The 19,058-nt window shown below is 56.4% G+C and overlaps 1 protein-coding gene across 1 annotated transcript; it reads left to right on the forward strand.

Moving 5' to 3' along the window:
- The first annotated feature begins 3,814 nt into the window (after nt 1-3,814).
- On the forward strand, nt 3,815-14,840 carry TPRA1 (transmembrane protein adipocyte associated 1). The gene is made up of 11 exons (XM_047782576.1): nt 3,815-4,101; nt 9,419-9,559; nt 9,695-9,827; nt 11,457-11,543; nt 11,624-11,696; nt 11,805-11,884; nt 12,278-12,388; nt 12,496-12,556; nt 12,642-12,744; nt 12,821-12,901; nt 14,203-14,840. Exons 1-11 carry the CDS (start codon nt 4,082-4,084, stop codon nt 14,444-14,446), a joined length of 1,134 nt encoding a protein of 377 aa, XP_047638532.1. The 5' UTR covers nt 3,815-4,081; the 3' UTR covers nt 14,447-14,840.
- Nucleotides 14,841-19,058: the final 4,218 nt, after the last annotated feature.

Raw genomic sequence — 19,058 nt, forward strand, 5'->3', positions numbered from 1 at the left:
GCCATGAGCTGTGGTGTAGGTCACAGACACAGCTCGGATCCCACATTGCTGTGACTGTGGTGTAGGCCTGCAGCTAAAGCTCCAAGTCGACCCTGGCCTGGGAACTTCCATATGCCACAGGTATAGCCCTAAAAAGCAAAAAAAAGAAAAAAAGGAAAAGGAAGGAAGGAAAGGAAGGAAGCAAGGATGTGCTTGCTTCTGGCTATGTTGAGCATGGATCCTTGGTGGAGATAACCAGGAGGCCACTAGATATTCAGGTCTGAGGCTCTTGAGGGCCTTTGAGCTGAGCTGCATTTGCCATGGGAGGGGAGTGGATGGATAATCCAGAGAGTGAGTGAAGCAAGAGGAGACAGTGGCCCAGGCTAGGGACTCAGGAAACCCTAACAGTTAAGGAAGCTGACAAAAGGGAGTTTGGCAGGAGCTAGGAGCCTGAGAGCTGCTGAGGGAGAAGCCAGAGAAGAGATGGTTCATGACACTGTATGCAGCAAACAATCCTGGAATCTGGCAGCTTAAAACAACTACCTTGTCTGCAGATCTGGAAGTGGGCATGGCTTGGCTGGGTGTCTCTGACTCTTGGCCCCTCGGCTGAGCCCAACCATTTGTATCTATTATTTGGGTTCCCACTGCTATCAAGGAGCCTAGTTCTGCAGCAGCATGTCCTCCAGTCAGCCATGCCTGGTGAGTATCACCACCAGCCTGGCCAGGGCAAGGACAGAACCTGGGAGTCAGACCTTTATAGGTTAAACTATGCTTCCTTCCTTTCTGTCTTTTTAGGGCCATACCTGAGGCATATGGAAGTTCCCAGGCTAGGGGTCAAATTGGAGCTGTAGCTGCCACAACCACAACCACAGCAATGTGGGATCTGAGCTGAGTCTGTGACCTACGTGACAGCTCACAGCAATGCCGGATCCTTAACCCACTGGGTGAGGCCAGGGATGGAACCCCGTCCTCATGAATACTAGTCGGATTTGTTACCACTGAGCCATGACTCCTAACCACCTTTCACAGAAGTTCACTGATGTCATGCTCTGTCCTGTGTGTGGGGTGTGTGTGTGTGTTTGCTGCAGTGAGGAAGCACTCAGCCCTGAAGGGAGGGGGCAAAATTAGGCATCCTTGTTACTCCCCAAATAAACCTGTGTGTAGGGCCCATAGTCAGAGTACAAAATGCAGAACTATGCAATAGTCAGAGCAGACTCCCCCCACCCTGCCCCAAAGGGTTTGTACTGTCTCAAAAAACAAAGATGGGGGGCAAAATTAGGCATCCTTGTTACTCCCCAAATAAACCTGTGTGTAGGGCCCATAGTCAGAGTACAAAATGCAGAACTGTGCAATAGTCAGAGCAGACTCCCCCCACCCTGCCCCAAAGGGTTTGTACTGTCTCAAAAAACAAAGATGGAGGGCAGTGATTCGGCCTAGTCGCCAGTGCTCCATTTCTCCTCCTTCCTGGCACAGGTGGCAGAAAAGTTTCCTGCCCCTGCAGGTCAGAAGTGGCCCATGACTTGTTTTTGCCAATTTAAGTGAGCGGGGGGGGGGGGGGGGGGGGGGGGGGCGGAATGCATGTAACCTCCTGGCAGAAACTGTAGGAGCTGCCCATTCAGGAAGGCAGATGTCCTCATAGAGCACAGCCTCTCTTGGCTGATACAGAAACTGCATGCTGACAGAGGTCCAGGCAGGGAAAATCCAGATGGTCACAAGGTGGTGGCTTTCTCATCTTCTGCTGGTTAAGAACAGGAGCTAGGTGAAAGCCAGAGCCCAGTCTCATTCCTGCCCAGCTGTGAAGGTGGGGTGTGTATCTTGGGTTTGCTGTGATAAGCGGGTGCCTACAATTTGTACCAGGCACTGAGTCAGCCTCAGGATGATCAGAGAATGTGATAAGCATGGTTCTGTGCTCCTAACACTGACATTCTCTTGGCAGGGGGAGCAAATAATGAGCTAGGAAGTGACTACATGAATATAATCATAGGAGAGAGATTGTGCTGGTGTAAACAGACAGGATATGGGGTCCCCTGAGAAAGAGAACCAGGCATACTCTCTTGACATAAGAGAAGCCATTTTGGGGCGTTCCCTTGTGGAGCAGCAGGTTAAGGATCTGGCATGGTCACTGGAGCTGCTCAGGTTGCTGCTGTGGCTTGGCTTCAATCCCTGGCCTTGGAACTTCCACATGCTGCAGGGGTGGTCAAAAAACCCAGAGACTGTTTTTTGCCCTTAGTTATTTTGAGATCTAAGTCTGGTCACAGAGCTTGCCCTCAGTGGTTAGTGATCTTAAAGCAACAAAACACAGAAACAAACTGTTACAGGCAAGAAAGTAACAATAAGGAAGTTCCCATCGTGGTTCAGCAGTTAATGAATGTGACTAGCATCCATGAGGACACAGTTTCAATCCCTAGCCTTGCTCAGTGGGTTAAGGATCCAGCGTTGCCATGAGCTGTGGTGTAGGTTGCAGACGTGGCTCGGATTCTGTGTTGCTCTGGCTGTGGTGTAAGCCAGCAGCTGCAGCTCCAATTTGACCCCTAGTCTGGGAACCTCCATATGCCACAAGTGTGGCCCTAAAAAAGCCAAAAAAAAAAAAGAAAAAAAAAAGTAACAATAGCAAGATAATAGGTCAGTTGCAAAGATTCCTGTTCTGATTCAATAGTAAAAATTAGCCTGAAGCGCTCAACCCAACAGATTAACTGGAGCCTAAAAAATTGAGGTGTTGACTAATGTTGACTTTTTTGGACACTTGTGATTTCAGTCAACTAAAGCCTGGACCGCCCAAGCTCTTCAGGAGTATTCATGTTCCCTTAGCTTAAAATTTCAAGTTTGCTGTCTGGGGAGGCAGGCTTTGGGAAAGATCCCTGACGTTCTCCTTACTTACTGCAAGTAATAAGTTCCTCCTTCTCCAGCTCTTTGCCTTGGTGGTGTCCTTCCACTCAACACCCACCAAGAGGCAAACCCAGTTTTTGGGTAACACTGAGAAGGAAATAAAAGGGCTTCATGACAGAGACTGGACAGCTACTTTGGCTAGGGTGTCAAGGATGTGTGTGTGTGGGGGGGGGGTCATGTGACAGGAGCCAGGCAAGTAAGGACACTTGCAGACCCACAGGCAGGAACAAGTTAGGTGTATTCAAGGAAGAGAAACAGGGACCAGTGGGGCTTGAGCACTGAGTGAGGAGCGGTGGGAGGGATGAGGACACAGAGGCAGGATGGGCCAGAGCATGCAGAGCCCTGGGAAAAAGAAGAGTGGGCACAGCAGAGACGCAGGAGGGCAAGAACCAGCAATTCTAGAAAGCCCCCCGGGGGGAGGCTGCCTGGAGAGGTATTATAGGTAAGAGCAGGTGGGTTAAACCAGGGGGTCTGGGTTTTGTCACTTCCTGGTCCTGAGGCTTCAGGTAAGTACTTAACGTCTCAGCTTCCGGTAGTTCTCTGTGAAACGCGACTAATAACAGCCTCCTTGCAGGATGGCGCGGGCCGTGGCCGCGTGGGCAAGTGTGCGGGGACGCGACGGGTTCGCGCAGGGGTTGTCCCCCTGGACCAGAGGTCACCAGGCCGAAGGCTGCTGCGGAGGCTCATCCCCAGACGGTCGGCGCCGGCGGCGGAAGGGACGACGCAGGGGCGGACCGCTGCGGACTGGACCCCTTGCATCTCAGTCGGCGGCGTCCCTAGCCTGGGCCCTCCACCCACCCCTTTCCGGGCGCGACTCAGCCGCTTCCAGTCTCTGTACGTCCCGAGCTCTGTCTCTTTAAGAGGTCGGCGGTATGCCCCGCCCCCCGAGGATCTGATTGGCTACTCTCTCTGCGTTCGACTTCTTTTTGGCATAGCCCCATTCCCATAGGCCGCTGCGGGTTGGGGGCGGGCCTGCGTGTCGCAAGTAGGGACGGTGGCTGTTTTGCAGTTTTGGCGGAACGAAAAGGACGCGCCTGCCTTCCGTGTCGCCGCTGCCGCGAAGGGCCGCACAGAGTCAGGCCGGATCACATCTCCCTCCCTGCCCGCCGGGTCTGCGGGAACCGGCCACCCGCGCCTCTTGCGCGACGCTCCCCGACGCGGCCCCAGCGCCGGAGACCGAGTCCCGCGGCCTTGCGGGGTCCGTGCCCGGCGGCAGATGGGCGGCCGGGGCCTCAGGTAAGGAGGGGACCCCTCTCCTGCTCCAGCTGCTGGAGCCTATCCTGGGGCCTCCGACCTGCCTGCCCGCTCCTGTCGCCGGGAGCGGCCGTTCCGCCCAGAGGCAGGCTGGGGGCGCAGAGGACTGAGGTCCTCGGTCCCTGGGGAGGCCGGGCTTGTGGACTCTGCGCTCGAGTCTGTGCGGGCTGTGCGGAAAGACGTTTCTGCGAGTGGCCCAAGTCCCATCTGCGGGCCGCCTCCAGCTCCGCAGGGCCCGAGAGAACAGGGGTGCACTGGACCGGGGAGCCGCAAATGATCAGCCCCCGCCCTGCAGTAGGGACGGGGTTAGGGGGCCTCTCAGAAGGGCTTGGCCGCACGCCTCTGGACATACACCTGTCCGCTCACATTTGTTGTTCTACTGGTCTAGGTCTTGAGCAAGCCCGGGCTGGACATAAACACGTAACACATAAACATATAAACACACAGCGAGAGCCACTGCAGACAAAGGGGTGGGCAAGGAGGACTTTCCTGAGGAGGTGGCCACATGGTGAGTCGCAGCTGGGAAAGAGTGTGCACAAAGGCCTTGAGTTAGGAATAGCTTAGCAGCTCAGAGAACACGGAGGTCAGAAGAGTGGAAGGTAATTGGCAGGGCAGTAGGCCAGGGTCAGATAGGGTTGGGCCTTGCAAGGCCCAGGGCTGTCCTTCTCCCTGGGGGCTCCTGGAAGTGTCCTTACTCCCTGCCTCCCCCCGCCCCCCACAAGGCTGAAGGATAAGGGGGTTGGCCTCTGTCCCATGGAGCCTTCCTCATCCTGTTTTGGCTCCAGGCTTTTAAAGTGCCCAACCAGGTTGGGGTCCCATGCACTGAAGGGCTTCTCTCCTCTGCTTAGAGCTTTCTGTTTTCTCCAGGGTGTCCCATTGCATAGATGAGCGATGGGAAAGTAGAGGCCCAGAGGGTAAGGCCCTTCTTATCCAGGGTCTCACAGCAGGTCCAGCCCATAGGATCTGAGCAAATGGGCATCCTGCCCACAAGGTGGCCACACAGGGAGGGAGGTGGAGGCCCAGTGGTAGGTGGGAAGAGGCCTCTTGAATGTCCATGACGTCAGGAGAGCCCTTTCCAGGTGGAGGAAACAGTCTGCCTCAGTTTCCCTAGTCCTCTGAGGCCTGGGATTGCCCCAGAGCCCTCCTCTGAGAGCAGGTTTCCCATCCCTCTGATCTGGGCTCCACCCCTTCCTCCTCCAGCCATAGCCAACCTTTCCACTGTCCCCTCTTTCCTGAGCCTGCAGACCCCTTACTTTGTCACTGCCTGGGCTTCTGCCAGCAAAGCCAGGAGCTCACCTGTGGTGGGGGGGGAGGAGAATATGGGGCCAAAGACTTGACTCCTTCTAGCTTCTTTCTGCATGTATATGACTGGACAATAACAGCTCCCTCTCTCTTAGAGGCTGGCTCAGCAGGTAACCAGGTAGAAAGCACTAAGCCCTGTCTGCACACAGAAAGGGTGCCTTGTTGTATTATAATTATCAAGGCCTCAGTTCCTGTGTAAGTTTTGACACATAGTTGCAGTTCTGATGTGGTTCAATGTATCTCTGGGGCCAGCAGAGCAGCATTGCCAGCTGGGAGGGTGGGAGAGATGCAGACTGAATGCAGCCCCCAGACCTGCCTGAGCAGAATCTACGTGTTACCAACACTCAACTCTGGATCAAGCCTGGGGCTTCCATCTGCAGGTGGAAAGACCAGGGTGCCTAGAGGCACCTGGGCTGCAGGCCTGGCAGGTGGCTGCCCGGCTCCAGGCTCTATACAGGGAGGTGACAGAAGTTCCTCTGTGCAGTGTGGCGGGGCTCTGTGTGTGGTCTCTGCAGTTATTACAGAATTGGGAGGAGGTGAGGGGGGGAGCGTCAGTGAAGGGATAGCAGCTGACACTCTTCCCTCACCTCAGTCACTGCAGCATGTGGGGTTGGAACCGAGAACCACTCCTTCCCCCTCTCTACTCCCCAGCCGCTCCCCTGGGGAGAAAAGCAGCATGACCTTTGTGTGTGTGACTTTTTGTAGATATTCACTTCTTTGGTCTCATCTGAGCTTTACAGCAACCTTGTTAGGTGGGTATTAGTGTCCTGTGACACTCAGAGGAGAAATGACTCACCCAAGGTCACACAGAAGACACTTGGCAGAGTATAAGCAAGCTCTGTCCAACTCCACGTAGAACTGGGCTAAGCAGAAAAGGGTATTTGCTGGATTTTATAACTGCAAATCTGATGTCGAGGTGGGGGGGATGACACTGACTTTAAGTGTGGCTAGATCCAGGGGCTGCTGCAAGGAGCTGTCTCCAGGATCTATTTCCATCCATCTCCCCCCTCTATGTTCCTCTGTGATGGCTTCATTTCCATGTGGGACTCCAGTGTGCACACTCCCTGGAGTTGTGCAGGGGTGGAGTCAGCAGTACCTAAAGCCTGTGGATGGACACTAGGGTGCTGAGCTTCCCCCACTGGAAAATGAGGGCCTAGACTCGCTAAGCCAAGAAGCCCTCTAATAACCCCCCACCACTCTATCCGGCCCCTCCTGTTTCTGCCCTGTTCATCTTCCTGGATTTTCTTTGCCACATGGGACAGAGGCGGGACATCAGGCACCCCTGGCTCTGGCCCCTGTGTCACAAGGGCACCCTGTCCTCCCTCTCTGACACCACTGGGTCACTGTAACAGACTCAGCTTCTGGAGCTGGGGAGGGGTCCCTGTCCTGAGTGCAGGGTAGCAAGGAGGGTCCAGCAATGGAGGAGCACCTTGTTAGCAAAGCAGAGGGGGCAGTGCTGCCCTTGCCACTGCAGAGCACCCAGAGGCTCAGGTTGGAGCCTGACATCAGCCTCTCCTGCTCTCTTCCCTCACCCCTACATGTCTGTCCACAGACCTCGCTGGCTGGCCCTCCCAAAGGCGTCCCAGATCCCTCCCTCTACCCCCACTGCACCACCAGTCGAGCCACTGTCCTCCCTGGCCCAGCCTGGCCTTCCTCTGTCCCCCTGCCTCCAAGCTCCCTGCTTCGGTCCACACAGGAGCGGGCCCCATCCCCTCTTTCATACACCCTTCTCCCAGCATTTAGAGTGAGGTCATGATGCCCCGTGTGCCCTGGCGCTGCCCCCCTTCTCTTACAGCCTGCTCTTTGCCCTTTGAACAGGCCAAGACTGTCCTGCCTCCTGGCCTTTGCATTCACCACTCTCTCCCTGGGGTGCACTCTGTCCAGGTTTTCCCCAGTCTGGCTCCTTTCAATTGTTTAGATCTCAGCTCAGTTGTCACCCTGTGTGACAGCCTAGCCCGAAGTGGCTCCCCTTTGTACTCACTGGGATTCTAGCTTGGCTGCTGAAACAAAAGCCAGGATAACAAGAGAGATCATTCCCATCTGTTGCCTGCAGTCTGTGCAGGCTGTCCAGGATGTGCGTGGAGGCCCCCTGTGTCTGAGACCCATGCACCTCTTACTATTCTGTTACCCTAAGTCCATGGCATCTGTCTCGTGGCTTATGTTGGCTGCTGTTGCTCCCACCACCACATCCATATTCCAGCCAATGGAAAGGGAGAAAGGCATGACCTGAAACTGGCAACCCTTGCTGCTCATATCTGGTTGGATAAAACTTGCTCACGTGGCTATAGCCAGCAGTGAGGGAAGCTGGGAAAGTAGCCACTGTTCTGGGAAGCCATGTGCCGGCTAAAATCCACGGGCTCTGGTACTAAAGGGAAGGGTGGCTGTTTCCTATCACTCTGTTCCACTCCTGATTTATCCTTTGCACTTATCTAAGAAGTTTGCTTTTTAAGTTCGGGTGTTCATGCTGGCTGTCAGCCTCTCCTCTGAGGATGGAGGCCTGAGAGGGCTGGTGTGTTCTGGCCCCTGGGTTCTCCCAGCTCATGGCAGGTGATTGACAGCATGGGCACAGGGGGAGGAGTGCAGGACTAGGGACAGGGAAGTGGCCAGCGACCTCCCTCAGACTTTCTCTGTCGGGCATGCGTCCTCCCCTTTAATATTTCCCATTGTTGGTATATCCTCAAGTGCCCGGTGGGGAGGTGACCCCAGAGCCAAGAGGCCTGCTGGAGAGGGATGGAGGGTTCTGAGTCTCGGCCTCATGGGCCTTATGTTTCACAGCTTGCTCAGTGCTGAGCTGTCCCCGCAGCCCGGGACTGCTGCAAACCCCTCCCTCCTGTAGGAAGTGTCCTGGGCTCCTTGCCGAATGGAGACCCTGCACTCCTAGAGTGCTAACAGGACTCAACTTGGTCATTTTAAAAAATCCACTGAAGTATAATCCATACAGAAAAGTGCTCAAATCACAGGTGCGAGGCTCTATGAACTTTGACACACGAGCACAGCTGCACCCCTGACACCCAGATGGTGCACCCAGGGGTGGCTCCATGCCCTCACCCTGCACAGGGTGCCACTTACCCACAACTGGCCTGGCTCCGCTTGGTGTCCTGGCTGTAGGGCCTGCATGTCACCACCTGTGGCAGCACCCAGTCTTTTGCTCCTGGGCTGAGGTCTACTCTGCACTGGATGCTGCAGTTGATGTGTGTTCTGCTGATGGTGGCATCTGGGCTGCCTCCTGCCTGGGGCTGTTGTGACCATGCCCCTAGAAGTGAGGGCACCTGGTCCAGAGGCCTAGTCTGTTCTGTCATCATTTCAAATGCTGCCTGGCCCCGCACTCCAGGATGTGTGGATGTGCTGCCACTGTCCCCTGATTCCTGTGACCCTGGAGCCTGCCTCAGTTGTCCGGGGTGGCTCAGCTCTCTTTTCTCCCAGCTGGACTCTCACCCTCCATCACCCTGGCAGACACAGCCCATCCCTGCACTTGGAAATGCCCCTGCATCCTCCAGGGACATGGCAGCGTCCTCTCCGCTTGCATCTGCCTTTCCAGGTGGCAGCAAAAGGAGGCAGGGCTTGAGGTCCACCCAAGTGTGCACAATGTCTGGGCCTGCACCTGGAGGCATGTGCCACTTCCTCAGTGCCACCACAACCTCCCAGGGTGGACATGCTGTCCTTATGCCATCCCAGGGTGGGGGAACTGAGCCATACAGAGGATTTGGAAGTCCAGCTGTGACATGGACCCTGGCTCTCCCTGACCCCCAGGGCTGGGGGCACTGGCTAGGTTATGCCGAATAGCCTGTGTTGCTGTGTATGACACACAGCTCAGTCCCTCGGGGTGGCTTTTATTGTTTAGGGGTCACAAGAAAAAGCCCAAGGCAAAGGACTGGCCCTGTTAGGGGACTGGGTTGTGATGTGGGCGGGAGCGTCACATCCACCTCCCGCCTGGTGGGTGACACACCCAGGGCCACACAGCCACTGTGCAGCTGATGTGGCGGCGTTCACCCTCCAGGACTGGCTGCTGGCGGGATGGCCACCCCGGAGGAGGAGATCTGGGCCAGCAGAGCATGGCACTGCCCCCACCCCTGGCACCCAACATCAGTGTGCCACACCGCTGTCTGCTGCTGCTGTACGAAGACATTGGCACCTCTCGGTGAGGCGGGAGCTCCTGCTGGCAGACTGGCTGTGGGAGGGGGCTCCCTACTGCGTGTGTGTGTGTGACAGTGACACAGGTGGGGTGGGTGCAGACAACCCCACCAGTGAACTGCCTTCTGTACCCACCTGCTAGTGTCCGGTACTGGGACCTCTTGCTGCTCATCCCCAACGTGCTCTTCTTCATCTTCCTGCTCTGGAAGCTTCCGTTTGCTCGGGCCAAGATTCGTGTCACCTCCAGCCCCATTTTTATCACCTTCTATATCCTGGTGAGTTCATTCCAGTCAGTAACAGAAAATTCAACTCCAACTGGTTTAAGCAAAAAAGGAATTATTAACCACTTCTGTAGCGAACACCAGCTTCAGATATGGCTGGATCCAGAGAATTAACTGATGTCATACGGACTCTCAGCATGTCTGTTCCCCTCTGATGAGTTCCCCCCATATGGTATCTAAAGTAGCCAAGAAAAGCTCTGAGCTAACATCCTGCTGCTGGCCAACTCCGGCAGAAGAGTAGCTCCTTGCTGATGGTGCAGTGTAGACCTGAATTGCTGCAGAGTGGCCCACCCTGGAAGCCCTGTTCATCCCTGAGCCAGGCTCTGGGACTAGCAAGGAAAGGGGCACTGGGGGCTGAGAGGGTGGGATTAGCTCATCCAGACTGCAGAGACTGAGGTAGTCCCAGCAAGAAAATTGGGGAACCCTAACTGGAAGGAAGGGGAATAGATTTTGGATCGGGGGAATGCCCACTGCATTCCAAACCTCGGCTGTGCTGAATGACCATGGGCCAGTGGCTTGGCCTCTCTGTGCCTCAGTACTCTCCTGTATGATGTGGTTTGGATTTGGTTCAGCTTGTGGTGCTCCTGTGAGCACTCAGTGAGACTGCACAGAGCTCCAGCTCTGTGGGGGCCTGGCGCACAGTGGGCAGGTGGCCCTGAGTGGTGTCAGCCTACCCGAGGTTGGACACAAAGGATAGAATCTGGTCTCTTTTGTTTGTATTTGTCAGAAAACCAAGCTTAAGCTCAGAGAAGCCAGAGGGGAAATGTTGATTAAAAAACTGACATTTCGAGGAGCCAGGTGTGGCTGGATCTCAGGCAGCTGTCTTCCTGTCTGGTGGCACTGCCTCCCCAAGTGGCCTGCCAGTGGCCCCAGCACCTCCAGGCTCGCATCCCATTGGCTTCCTTTCTCAGTAGTTGTGCCTCATGTCTGGGGTGTGACTTGCACTGGAACTCCTTGGGCTCCATGCCATCCCCAAACTAGAGGATTGGCATATCACAAATGGCCAGCCCTAGGTCACAGGCTGGTCCCTGAGGCAGCAGTGGTGGGGTTGGCCCCAAGAACCACGTGAGGGGAGGGATGGGGAAGAGCTGTTGCCAGAGGCAGGGGATGGACACCAGGCTGACAGAGCCAAGCACGGGCACTCTGCAAAAGCTGCAGGGCTAGCCACCTTCCCCAGGGCCTTGGACACCTCTTCTCTGTGGTCTCCTTTCCCCCAGCCCAGTGTCTGAGAATTAAAATGGTCAATGTGACAGCACCAGTGGCAGACGTGTTGCTGACCCTCACCAGGCATGCTCTAACCACATGACCCTTCCAGCGATCAGTGCAGCAGGGGCTGTACTAACCTGCGTTTCACAGGCAAGGTGCAGTACAGGTCTTAGAGGCAGCAAATGGCAGGTCTGGGACTTGAGCCCATCAGGCTGGCCCCACCTCGTGCTTTACCAAGCACTCTCAGGGTGTCAGTGTAGCCAGGAAGCCGAGGCTCGGGGGATGGAGGGGGCAAGCCTCTCTGTATCCCAAACCTCCATACTGGAGGACTCAAGGACTTCTACAGACGTGGGTGTGGGGTGCAGGCCCTGCGACCTCGTTTCCTCAACTCCACCCCCATCCCCTCTCGTTCACCAGGTGTTCGTGGTGGCACTGGTGGGCATCGCCCGGGCCGTGGTGTCCATGACAGTCAGCACCTCAGATGCTGCGACCGTTGCCGATAAGGTGGGGCTTGCCCATGGGGGTGCTGGGCAGGGGAGGGGCAATGGGCCCTCAGGCTGATGTTCTGCCCGCTCTGTGTCCAGATCCTGTGGGAGATTACCCGTTTCTTCCTGTTGGCCATCGAGCTGAGTGTGGTCATCCTGGGCCTTGCCTTTGGTGCGTCTGCTGCTGGGGCCAGTGCTCCCCACCCCTCCCTGGCTGGGGGCTGATCCCACTGCGGTTACCTGGACTGGCTCTGCTGACTGACCAGCACGTTTCTTCCAGGTCACCTGGAGAGCAAGTCGAGCATCAAGCGGGTGCTGGCCATCACCACAGTGCTGTCCCTGGCCTACTCTGTCACCCAGGTGGAGGGGTGGGGAGGGCAGCTGGGTCAGTGGGGGTGGAGCATCCACTGCTGAGTCAGGGCTACATGTTTCTCAGGTGCAGCGCTCACGCTTTACATGAGGATAAGGAAACACCTGTACTGCTTGTTAACAAGGCAGGTTCTGGGCCTCTCCAGCTCCCAGCCAATAGGTTGAACCTGCCCTTTCAACGAGCAGCCCAGGTAGTGGGCATACAGGTCAGCAGGTAACACTGACAGCCATGCATCCTGATGCCCCTTTCTTAGAATCGGGGCTGCCCCTGGCCAGGCCTGTCCTGGGTGCTGGATCCGGGGGCAGGGCCTGGCCAGAGAGCAGGCTGGAGCCGGGCTTGGAGTGGTGGAGAGCCCCTGAGACCCTTCCTGCCTGCCCCTGCAGGGCACCCTGGAGATCCTGTACCCCGATGCCCACCTCTCGGCTGAGGACTTCAACATCTACGGGCACGGGGGCCGACAGTTCTGGCTGGTCAGCTCCTGCTTCTTCTTCCTGGTGAGCTGGGGGGCGGCCGGAGCCTTGGGCGGGGCCTGGCAGCCCTGCTAGTGGGCTTAGCTGGGTAGGAGCTCCCCGCGTCCTGGTCAGCGCCGCTGTCCCCGCAGGTCTACTCCCTGGTGGTCGTGCTCCCCAAGACCCCGCTGAAGGAGCGCATCTCGCTGCCCTGTGAGCGTCTGGGGACGGGGCTGGGCGCGGGGCGGGTCGGCGGGAGGGTGACACCTGGGCAGGACCTCACACTCCCGCCTCGCAGCGCGGAGGAGCTTCTACGTGTACGCGGGCATCCTGGCGCTGCTCAACCTGCTGCAGGGGCTGGGGAGCGCGCTGCTGTGCGCGGACATCATCGAGGGGCTCTGGTAAGGGGGCCGGGCCGGGGTCGGGGCGGGGACGGCCGGGTCCCACCATCGCGCCCTGACCCGCCCCTCCCCCCAGCTGCGTGGACGCCACCACCTTCCTCTACTTCAGCTTCTTCGCTCCCCTCATCTACGTGGCCTTCCTGCGGGGCTTCTTCGGGTGAGTCCCCTCTAGCCGGCCTGGGCGGGGCGCTGGGAGGGACGGGTCCAGATCGCGCGGCGGCTTCGTCTCTCCCAGCTTTCAGGGCCGCTAGCGCCCCTGCGTGGCTGCTATCGGGATCACGCATTCTGCTTCTTGCGCATGCGCAGCCGCCACTGCAGCGTCTCAGCCTCTGGGCTCTGGGAGCTGCTCAGGCTGGGACAGGAACAGATGAGGCAGACAGGGTGCATGTGTGTGCATGCACGTATACATATGCACGTGTGCCCCCGTCAGACACGATTATGTACACAGATATGCATAAGCACATATATGAATGCATATATATGTATATACACATGGTGCATGTGTACATGTAACATTCACACGCATACGTATGCACTCATATGCATGCATCACCATACCCATACAGACATGTACGTTTACATTGATATATACATATAAAAGACACACAGATGTGTATACTCATGTGCATGTAAACATACACATGTGCATATACATTATGCACACAACACACACAAACATAAGCACTTTGTGAGAGAGAGAATGAATCCATGCCTGTCGACCTGCACTGTTTTCCACTTAAGGATAGATCGGCTCAGTTCTAGATAAGCATTCCCCAGGACCTGCTGTAGCCCTGGACACAAAAGGGAACACAGCTGACATAAACTCCTGAGCTCACAAGGGCTTCTATCCTATTTGAGGGTGACTGGTGAGGGGAGCAGTCCAGTGTGTATCTGAGCATGGAGTAGGGTGCACTTTTGTGCACCTGTATGTTTACAAAACATGTTTTGTGAGGCTTGTCAGGGAGATGGGACACTACAGATGTGTGGGGGTGAGGGTGGGACCCCGGCCCCCCCTCCACCTGTCAGGTACGAGGGTGGGTTGGGGGAGCCTTAGTGTTGGAGTAAGAAGGGCAAGGTTGGACCCCAGTCCTGATGTGCGCAACCTTGCTCACGAGTTCTCTTCCTGGCCTCGGCTCCTTGTGGTCACATGGGAGTAACGCTTCCACCTGAGTAGTGAGTGCTGCGGGGCAGGTTCAGGGTCACATCTGCCTAGCACTCTGGGAAGGTGCTGTTTAAGCCCCCTCATTTCCCAGGGTTGGACTCACTCCACCCACTTTGCAGTGAGAAAGGGGGCTTACACACTGGGAGCATGAGGGTTGGTTCTGAACCCCATCCGAGGACCTCGAGGGGTGTGAGGTGGCTATTAGTATGTCTCCTGCCATGTCTGGAGCCTCACTGCTCCATGAGGAAGGCCTGCTCTGACTCACACAGGGCTCCTGCTCTCCTCCTCTTCACCAGCTCAGAGCCCAAGATCCTCTTCTCCTACAAATGCCAAGTGGATGAGGCCGAGGAACCGGACATGCACCTGCCCCAACCCTATGCGGTGGCCCGGCGGGAGGGCCTGGAGGCAGCAGGGGCCGCCAGCACGCAGTTCGACTCGGCCAGTGGGGTGGCCTACCTGGATGACGTGGCTTCCATGCCCTGCCACGCGGGCAGCATCAACAGCACAGACAGCGAGCGCTGGAAGGCCATCAATGCCTAGTGTTCAGCCCTGGCCAGAGGGCCTGCGGGCACCGGTGGAGAGAAGCCAGAGGGGAGGTGGGGGAGTGCAGAGCCCCTGGCACAGGTGGGCAAGGGAACAGTCCTGTCCTGCCCTCGGTCCCCCACTTGCTGTCTTCCATCTCTGCTCTAGCTGGGGCCTCCGCTCCACCCACCTGCCCTCGCCCTGCTTGGCCACTTGGCCCCGACTTTGATGTTCTAGGGCCGGGCCTGGCCAGGCTGGCCAATGGCTCCCCCCAGCTCCCTGCAGCCTGGGCTTCCAGTACTGTCTGGCCCTCCTCATCTTCCCCTGCTTCCCAAAGCCCACTCTGGTGGATGGGCTTAAGTGTGTATATTTTCGTGATCTATTTTCTAATAAAAAGGAAAAGGAGAAGGCATTGGTGTAGAGATTTTGCAGGAATCTGGGGCCAGGTGCCTCTGTGTGCTGAGCCCTGGAGGTGCGGGGCCCCTTTGTTTGCTAGACTGAGGAACACTGGCCGCTCCTTGGGAGGTGGAGAGACTCAGTCTCAGCGTCCTTGCCATCCTACCTCGCGGTCCCATTCTGCCTCTGCTGCTCCCGCTCTGCCACCCTGGCAGCCCTTCTCCTCCTGCAGCTCCAGGTGCAGCACATGTAAAATGGGGTGAAAAGGCCTGTCTTGCAGGGATTTTGTAAGGATTAGGAAAGAGCAGGTGTGGGTGGCTGGCCCATGGCAATGGAGTGATGGTGACCACAGGGATGGCTGTCAACCTCGGGAACCCCGCTCGGCAACAGCAGGCCCTTGGGAGATAGGAGCTGGGACTGGCATTTATGATAATGGATGTGATGAGCTGAAAGTGGTTGTGTCTAAATTGCTGGGACGGAAAGCTTTCAAGTCGGGGAGAGGCTCACACATCCCCACCGCTGCCCTGCTGCCAAGTTTGGCCTTGAGTCATGACATGACCACTGGAGGGAAGGGAGCTGCACTTGTGTCAGCCTCACTGCCCAGGTCACGCCTGTGTCCCTTCTCTCAGGAGGGCATCTCGTGACTGTGGGGCTGCCGGGCCAGACTGTGTAGATCCAGGGCCCAGAGGGCTGTCAGTGGGTGCAGGTGCCAGCAAGTGCAGGGGCACAGCCAGCAAGCTGGACTTGGCCCGAGGGGCCTTGAGGCTGCCAAGGCTTCCCAGAGGCTTTTCCCAGGTGCCAGGCTTGGCTGCCACCCACAGCTTCTGCAGAAGCCTGTCAGGCCGTCAGGGAAGCAGCAGCTCATTCCAACAGGGCAAATGCTGGGGGCCAGACAGGGAGGAACTGACCGTCAATCTGGAGCTGCTCCCACCGCTGGCTGCAGGTAAGATGATGCAGCAGCAGCCTGGGTTTGTTCAGCGTGACTGACATGGGTAGAGGCAGAAGCAGAGGAGACCAGGGGCCCCATCTTGTCTCCCCTCCCCTCCCCACTCCCTTCCCGGAAGTACCGAAAGGCCAGGGTCTTCATCACCTTTCAGAAGCACCCATGTTCACACATGTGTATGCATGTTGCCCCTAGTTTGGGAGTGTGAATGTGACACTTGGTCTTGGCATTGTTCTGCGTCAGGCAGGAGAACTGCTCCACCCTGCAGCTGCATGTGTTTCAACGGAGGGCAGCTGACTAAACCAGTCCACTTGGGAAGGACTTTTGTTCCTAATATATTTTGCAACAACAAACAGTGCAGCAACAAAAATCCTTATATAAATATGCTTTTGGTAACTTGCACAAGTGGGATTGCTGGAGCACACAGTCTTAATCAGTTTAATTAGTCTCACAGTACTCTGGTAGAGACTAATTGCTGTCCCCCAGTATATGTTCTTTTATTCTATTGTCATAGAATTCCTGGTTTTCAGCTGGATACACAGCTGCCTAGAATAAAGACTACATTTTTCAGCCTTCCTTGCAGGTGGGTGTGGCTCTGCAACTAAATTCTGGCCAGTGGGATGTAAGTGTGCATGCAGCTTCCTCGAAGAGACAGAATAGGTTCAGGTCTTTCCCGCTAACTGGGATGTGGTTGTAATGGCTGGAGCTGGAGCAGCCATCTTGAGCCATTGGGTGATCTCAGAATGGGAGCCCCTCATTGTAGAGCACAAGGCAGAAGGAGCCCTGGTCTCTGGTGTGTCTGTAAGAGCTCTGGACGTCCTCCTTCATATGATTTGTTGAATGTGAGAGAGAACTAAACATCTATCTTTTGTAAATCACTTTGGATTTTTCTCTCACTTATAGTTGAACCTAATCTGAACCAATATATCCTTCAAAGAGGCTGTACCAGTTTTGTCTCCTATCAGCACAGCCTCACCAGCACTGCGTGCTGTTCAAATTCCCTACCTTCCTGAAAAGCTCTGCTCACGTCTGTTCTGCTGGGTACATCCCACGTGCTGCGTCTGGGGGGTGGGAAGAGACATCATGCAGAAGAGAGGCCAGGATGTGGGAGGTTCTGGAAGCCGTGATGCGATGATGAGTCCACCATATTTGCCCCACGTCTCAGTCTTACTGCTGCTCATGGACTGTGGACCTTGATCTCGTGTCTTCTCTCTGACCCTCAGTTTCCTCAGCAGTGACACAGGGAAGCAGATGTCCAGTCGTCCCTTTTTTTCTCCATTGGTAATTGCACTGGGGTGTTCTATGGGTCAGTGAAGCACCAGCAAAAGGTGACATTCCTGCCCCTTTACAGTTACTTATGGAACTAAGCTCTGGTCTGTGGGATGTTAGCAGGACTAGGAGAGACTTTCTTCAGCACAGGCTGCTTAAAGGGAGCTAACTTAGCTAGGAGATGTGTTCCTTGGTCCTCCTGCCTTTCTCCTTCCTGGAATGCAGATGTGATGACGAACTGTCCAGCAGCCATCTTGGATGATGAGGTGACTCTGGGAATCTAGTCATCACAAACAAGCCATGTCCCTAACGATGATGGAACTGCCGTACCAGCGCTGGACTGCTACCAACGGACTTATTACACATGAGAGAAAGAAACGCTCTTGTACACAGCAATCCTGATCCTAAGGAACATGTAAAAACCCTGATGTGCCTGCTTGAGGGAGATGGGATATTACGAGACACCACTTTGTGTCTTTTCCTTCCTGAACCTCACCTTTCACCTCCCTCCTGGTCAGAAGGGGTTTGGGCCTAGGCCTCCTTGCTGAGGGCAGATGACCTCCTGGCTTTGTTCCCTGACACATTGGGCACAGGGGCAGCAGGGGCTTGGGCAGAGACAAAGGTAGATTCCCTCAGGGGTGAGGTCTGTGTGCTCCTGGGCACTGGGAGCCCAGGCTCCAGACAGCACAAGCCCTTGTGTGTTTAGGACCCAGAGTCCCCAGCCACCGCAGGGGGTCCCCCAGCTCAGGTGGCCCTGCAGGTCTGGTGGCTGGGAGCACTGGTGGTCTTTGTGGTGACAGGTGTGACCCATGGCATGCTAGGCTGCCACCTGCTCTGCTCACTCTGGGCTGGGGCTTGACATGCCCACAGGTAAGGGGCTTGACTTCCAGGACCAAGGGCCGGTTCTTCCTGAAGACTCCCTGCTAGGCATGCTGGCCAGGTCACTGCCCACAAGGACCGGGTGATGGCAGTGGCCCCCCTGAGGGCCCCACTTTAATCCATCACTTCTCAGAGGCCCCATCTCCAAATCCAGTCACATTCTGAGGGTCTGTGTTCAGGCAGCATTCTAAACGCTCCCCCACCACCAGGACACCCTTTACAGACGATCAGCTGAAGGCTAGGCATCACTTGGCCACACGAGGCCAGGAGGGTCAGGACCCCAGGCGTCTAACCACCACACCCACTGCCCAGACCCACAGTCACCTCCTGTGTGAGAAAGGCTTGGAGCCTGGTTGCTGGGGCTGTGGGACCAAGGAGAGGAGGCTGCAGCCACTCCACAGCCAGTCCTGGGTGCAGAGATCCCCCGAATAGCTGCCCAGCGGGGGGAGGTGGGGGGCGCCACAGGTGTCCATGGTAGAGCTGTGCCTGGGAGGCAGGCCGTTCTGGTACAGATCAAACCAGCTGGCTCCTGGCCCTTGGGGGTCGGTGCCCCCCCCCCGGAATGTGGCACAGCCCCCAGGCCCACCCTGAGGAGGGTCTGGCACCAAGCAGCTTCTGGCTAGAGGGCGGCCCCCCTCCTTCCTAAGCAGGACCTTCCTGGGGGCCGGGGGTGGGGATGGGGTCGCATAATGGGCTGCATGGAGCGTAGCCAGTGTTTTATTTATTTGCTTGGAGGCGGTGACTCAGCTGAACGCATTCAGCAAACGCAGACCCAATTACCTGCTGTGATGAGTGTTTAAAGCTGGGCTCCACTTGCTGGGCACTCAGGAGGCCCTGGAACGCAGTGAAGGTTCTGCCTGACCGCGGTCCCCAATGACATTCTGGGGGGGATGGCCCGATTGGAGGGGAAAACTGGAGAGTGGCTCTGAGAACACAGCCTTCGTGATCTCTTGGTGCATGACCCAGAATTCCAGAAAACAACAGAGGCCAAATGCAGTTTTTATCAGTGGGCCAGAAATGATCGCATGAGCCCCCTGTCCTGGGTCTTGCAGGCTTGAGAGGGTGGCTGGTCACATTTCAGAGGAAAGAGCATCTTTAAGGCTCCTTTGTACCAACAGCTCTTCTAAAGACACTTTCATGCTG

This window comes from Phacochoerus africanus, chromosome 1 (genome assembly GCF_016906955.1).
Source record: "Phacochoerus africanus isolate WHEZ1 chromosome 1, ROS_Pafr_v1, whole genome shotgun sequence".
In the NCBI taxonomy this organism is placed as follows: Eukaryota; Metazoa; Chordata; class Mammalia; order Artiodactyla; family Suidae; genus Phacochoerus; species Phacochoerus africanus.

Excerpts from the sequence above, each read along its gene's own strand:
- TPRA1 (XM_047782576.1), top strand. The coding sequence starts at position 4,082 with ATGGGCGGCCGGGGCCTCAG. Across the intron at positions 4,102-9,418 it reads ATGGGCGGCCGGGGCCTCAG|GACTGGCTGCTGGCGGGATG; the intron begins GTAAGGAGGGGA and ends TTCACCCTCCAG. Across the intron at positions 9,560-9,694 it reads GAAGACATTGGCACCTCTCG|TGTCCGGTACTGGGACCTCT; the intron begins GTGAGGCGGGAG and ends CCCACCTGCTAG.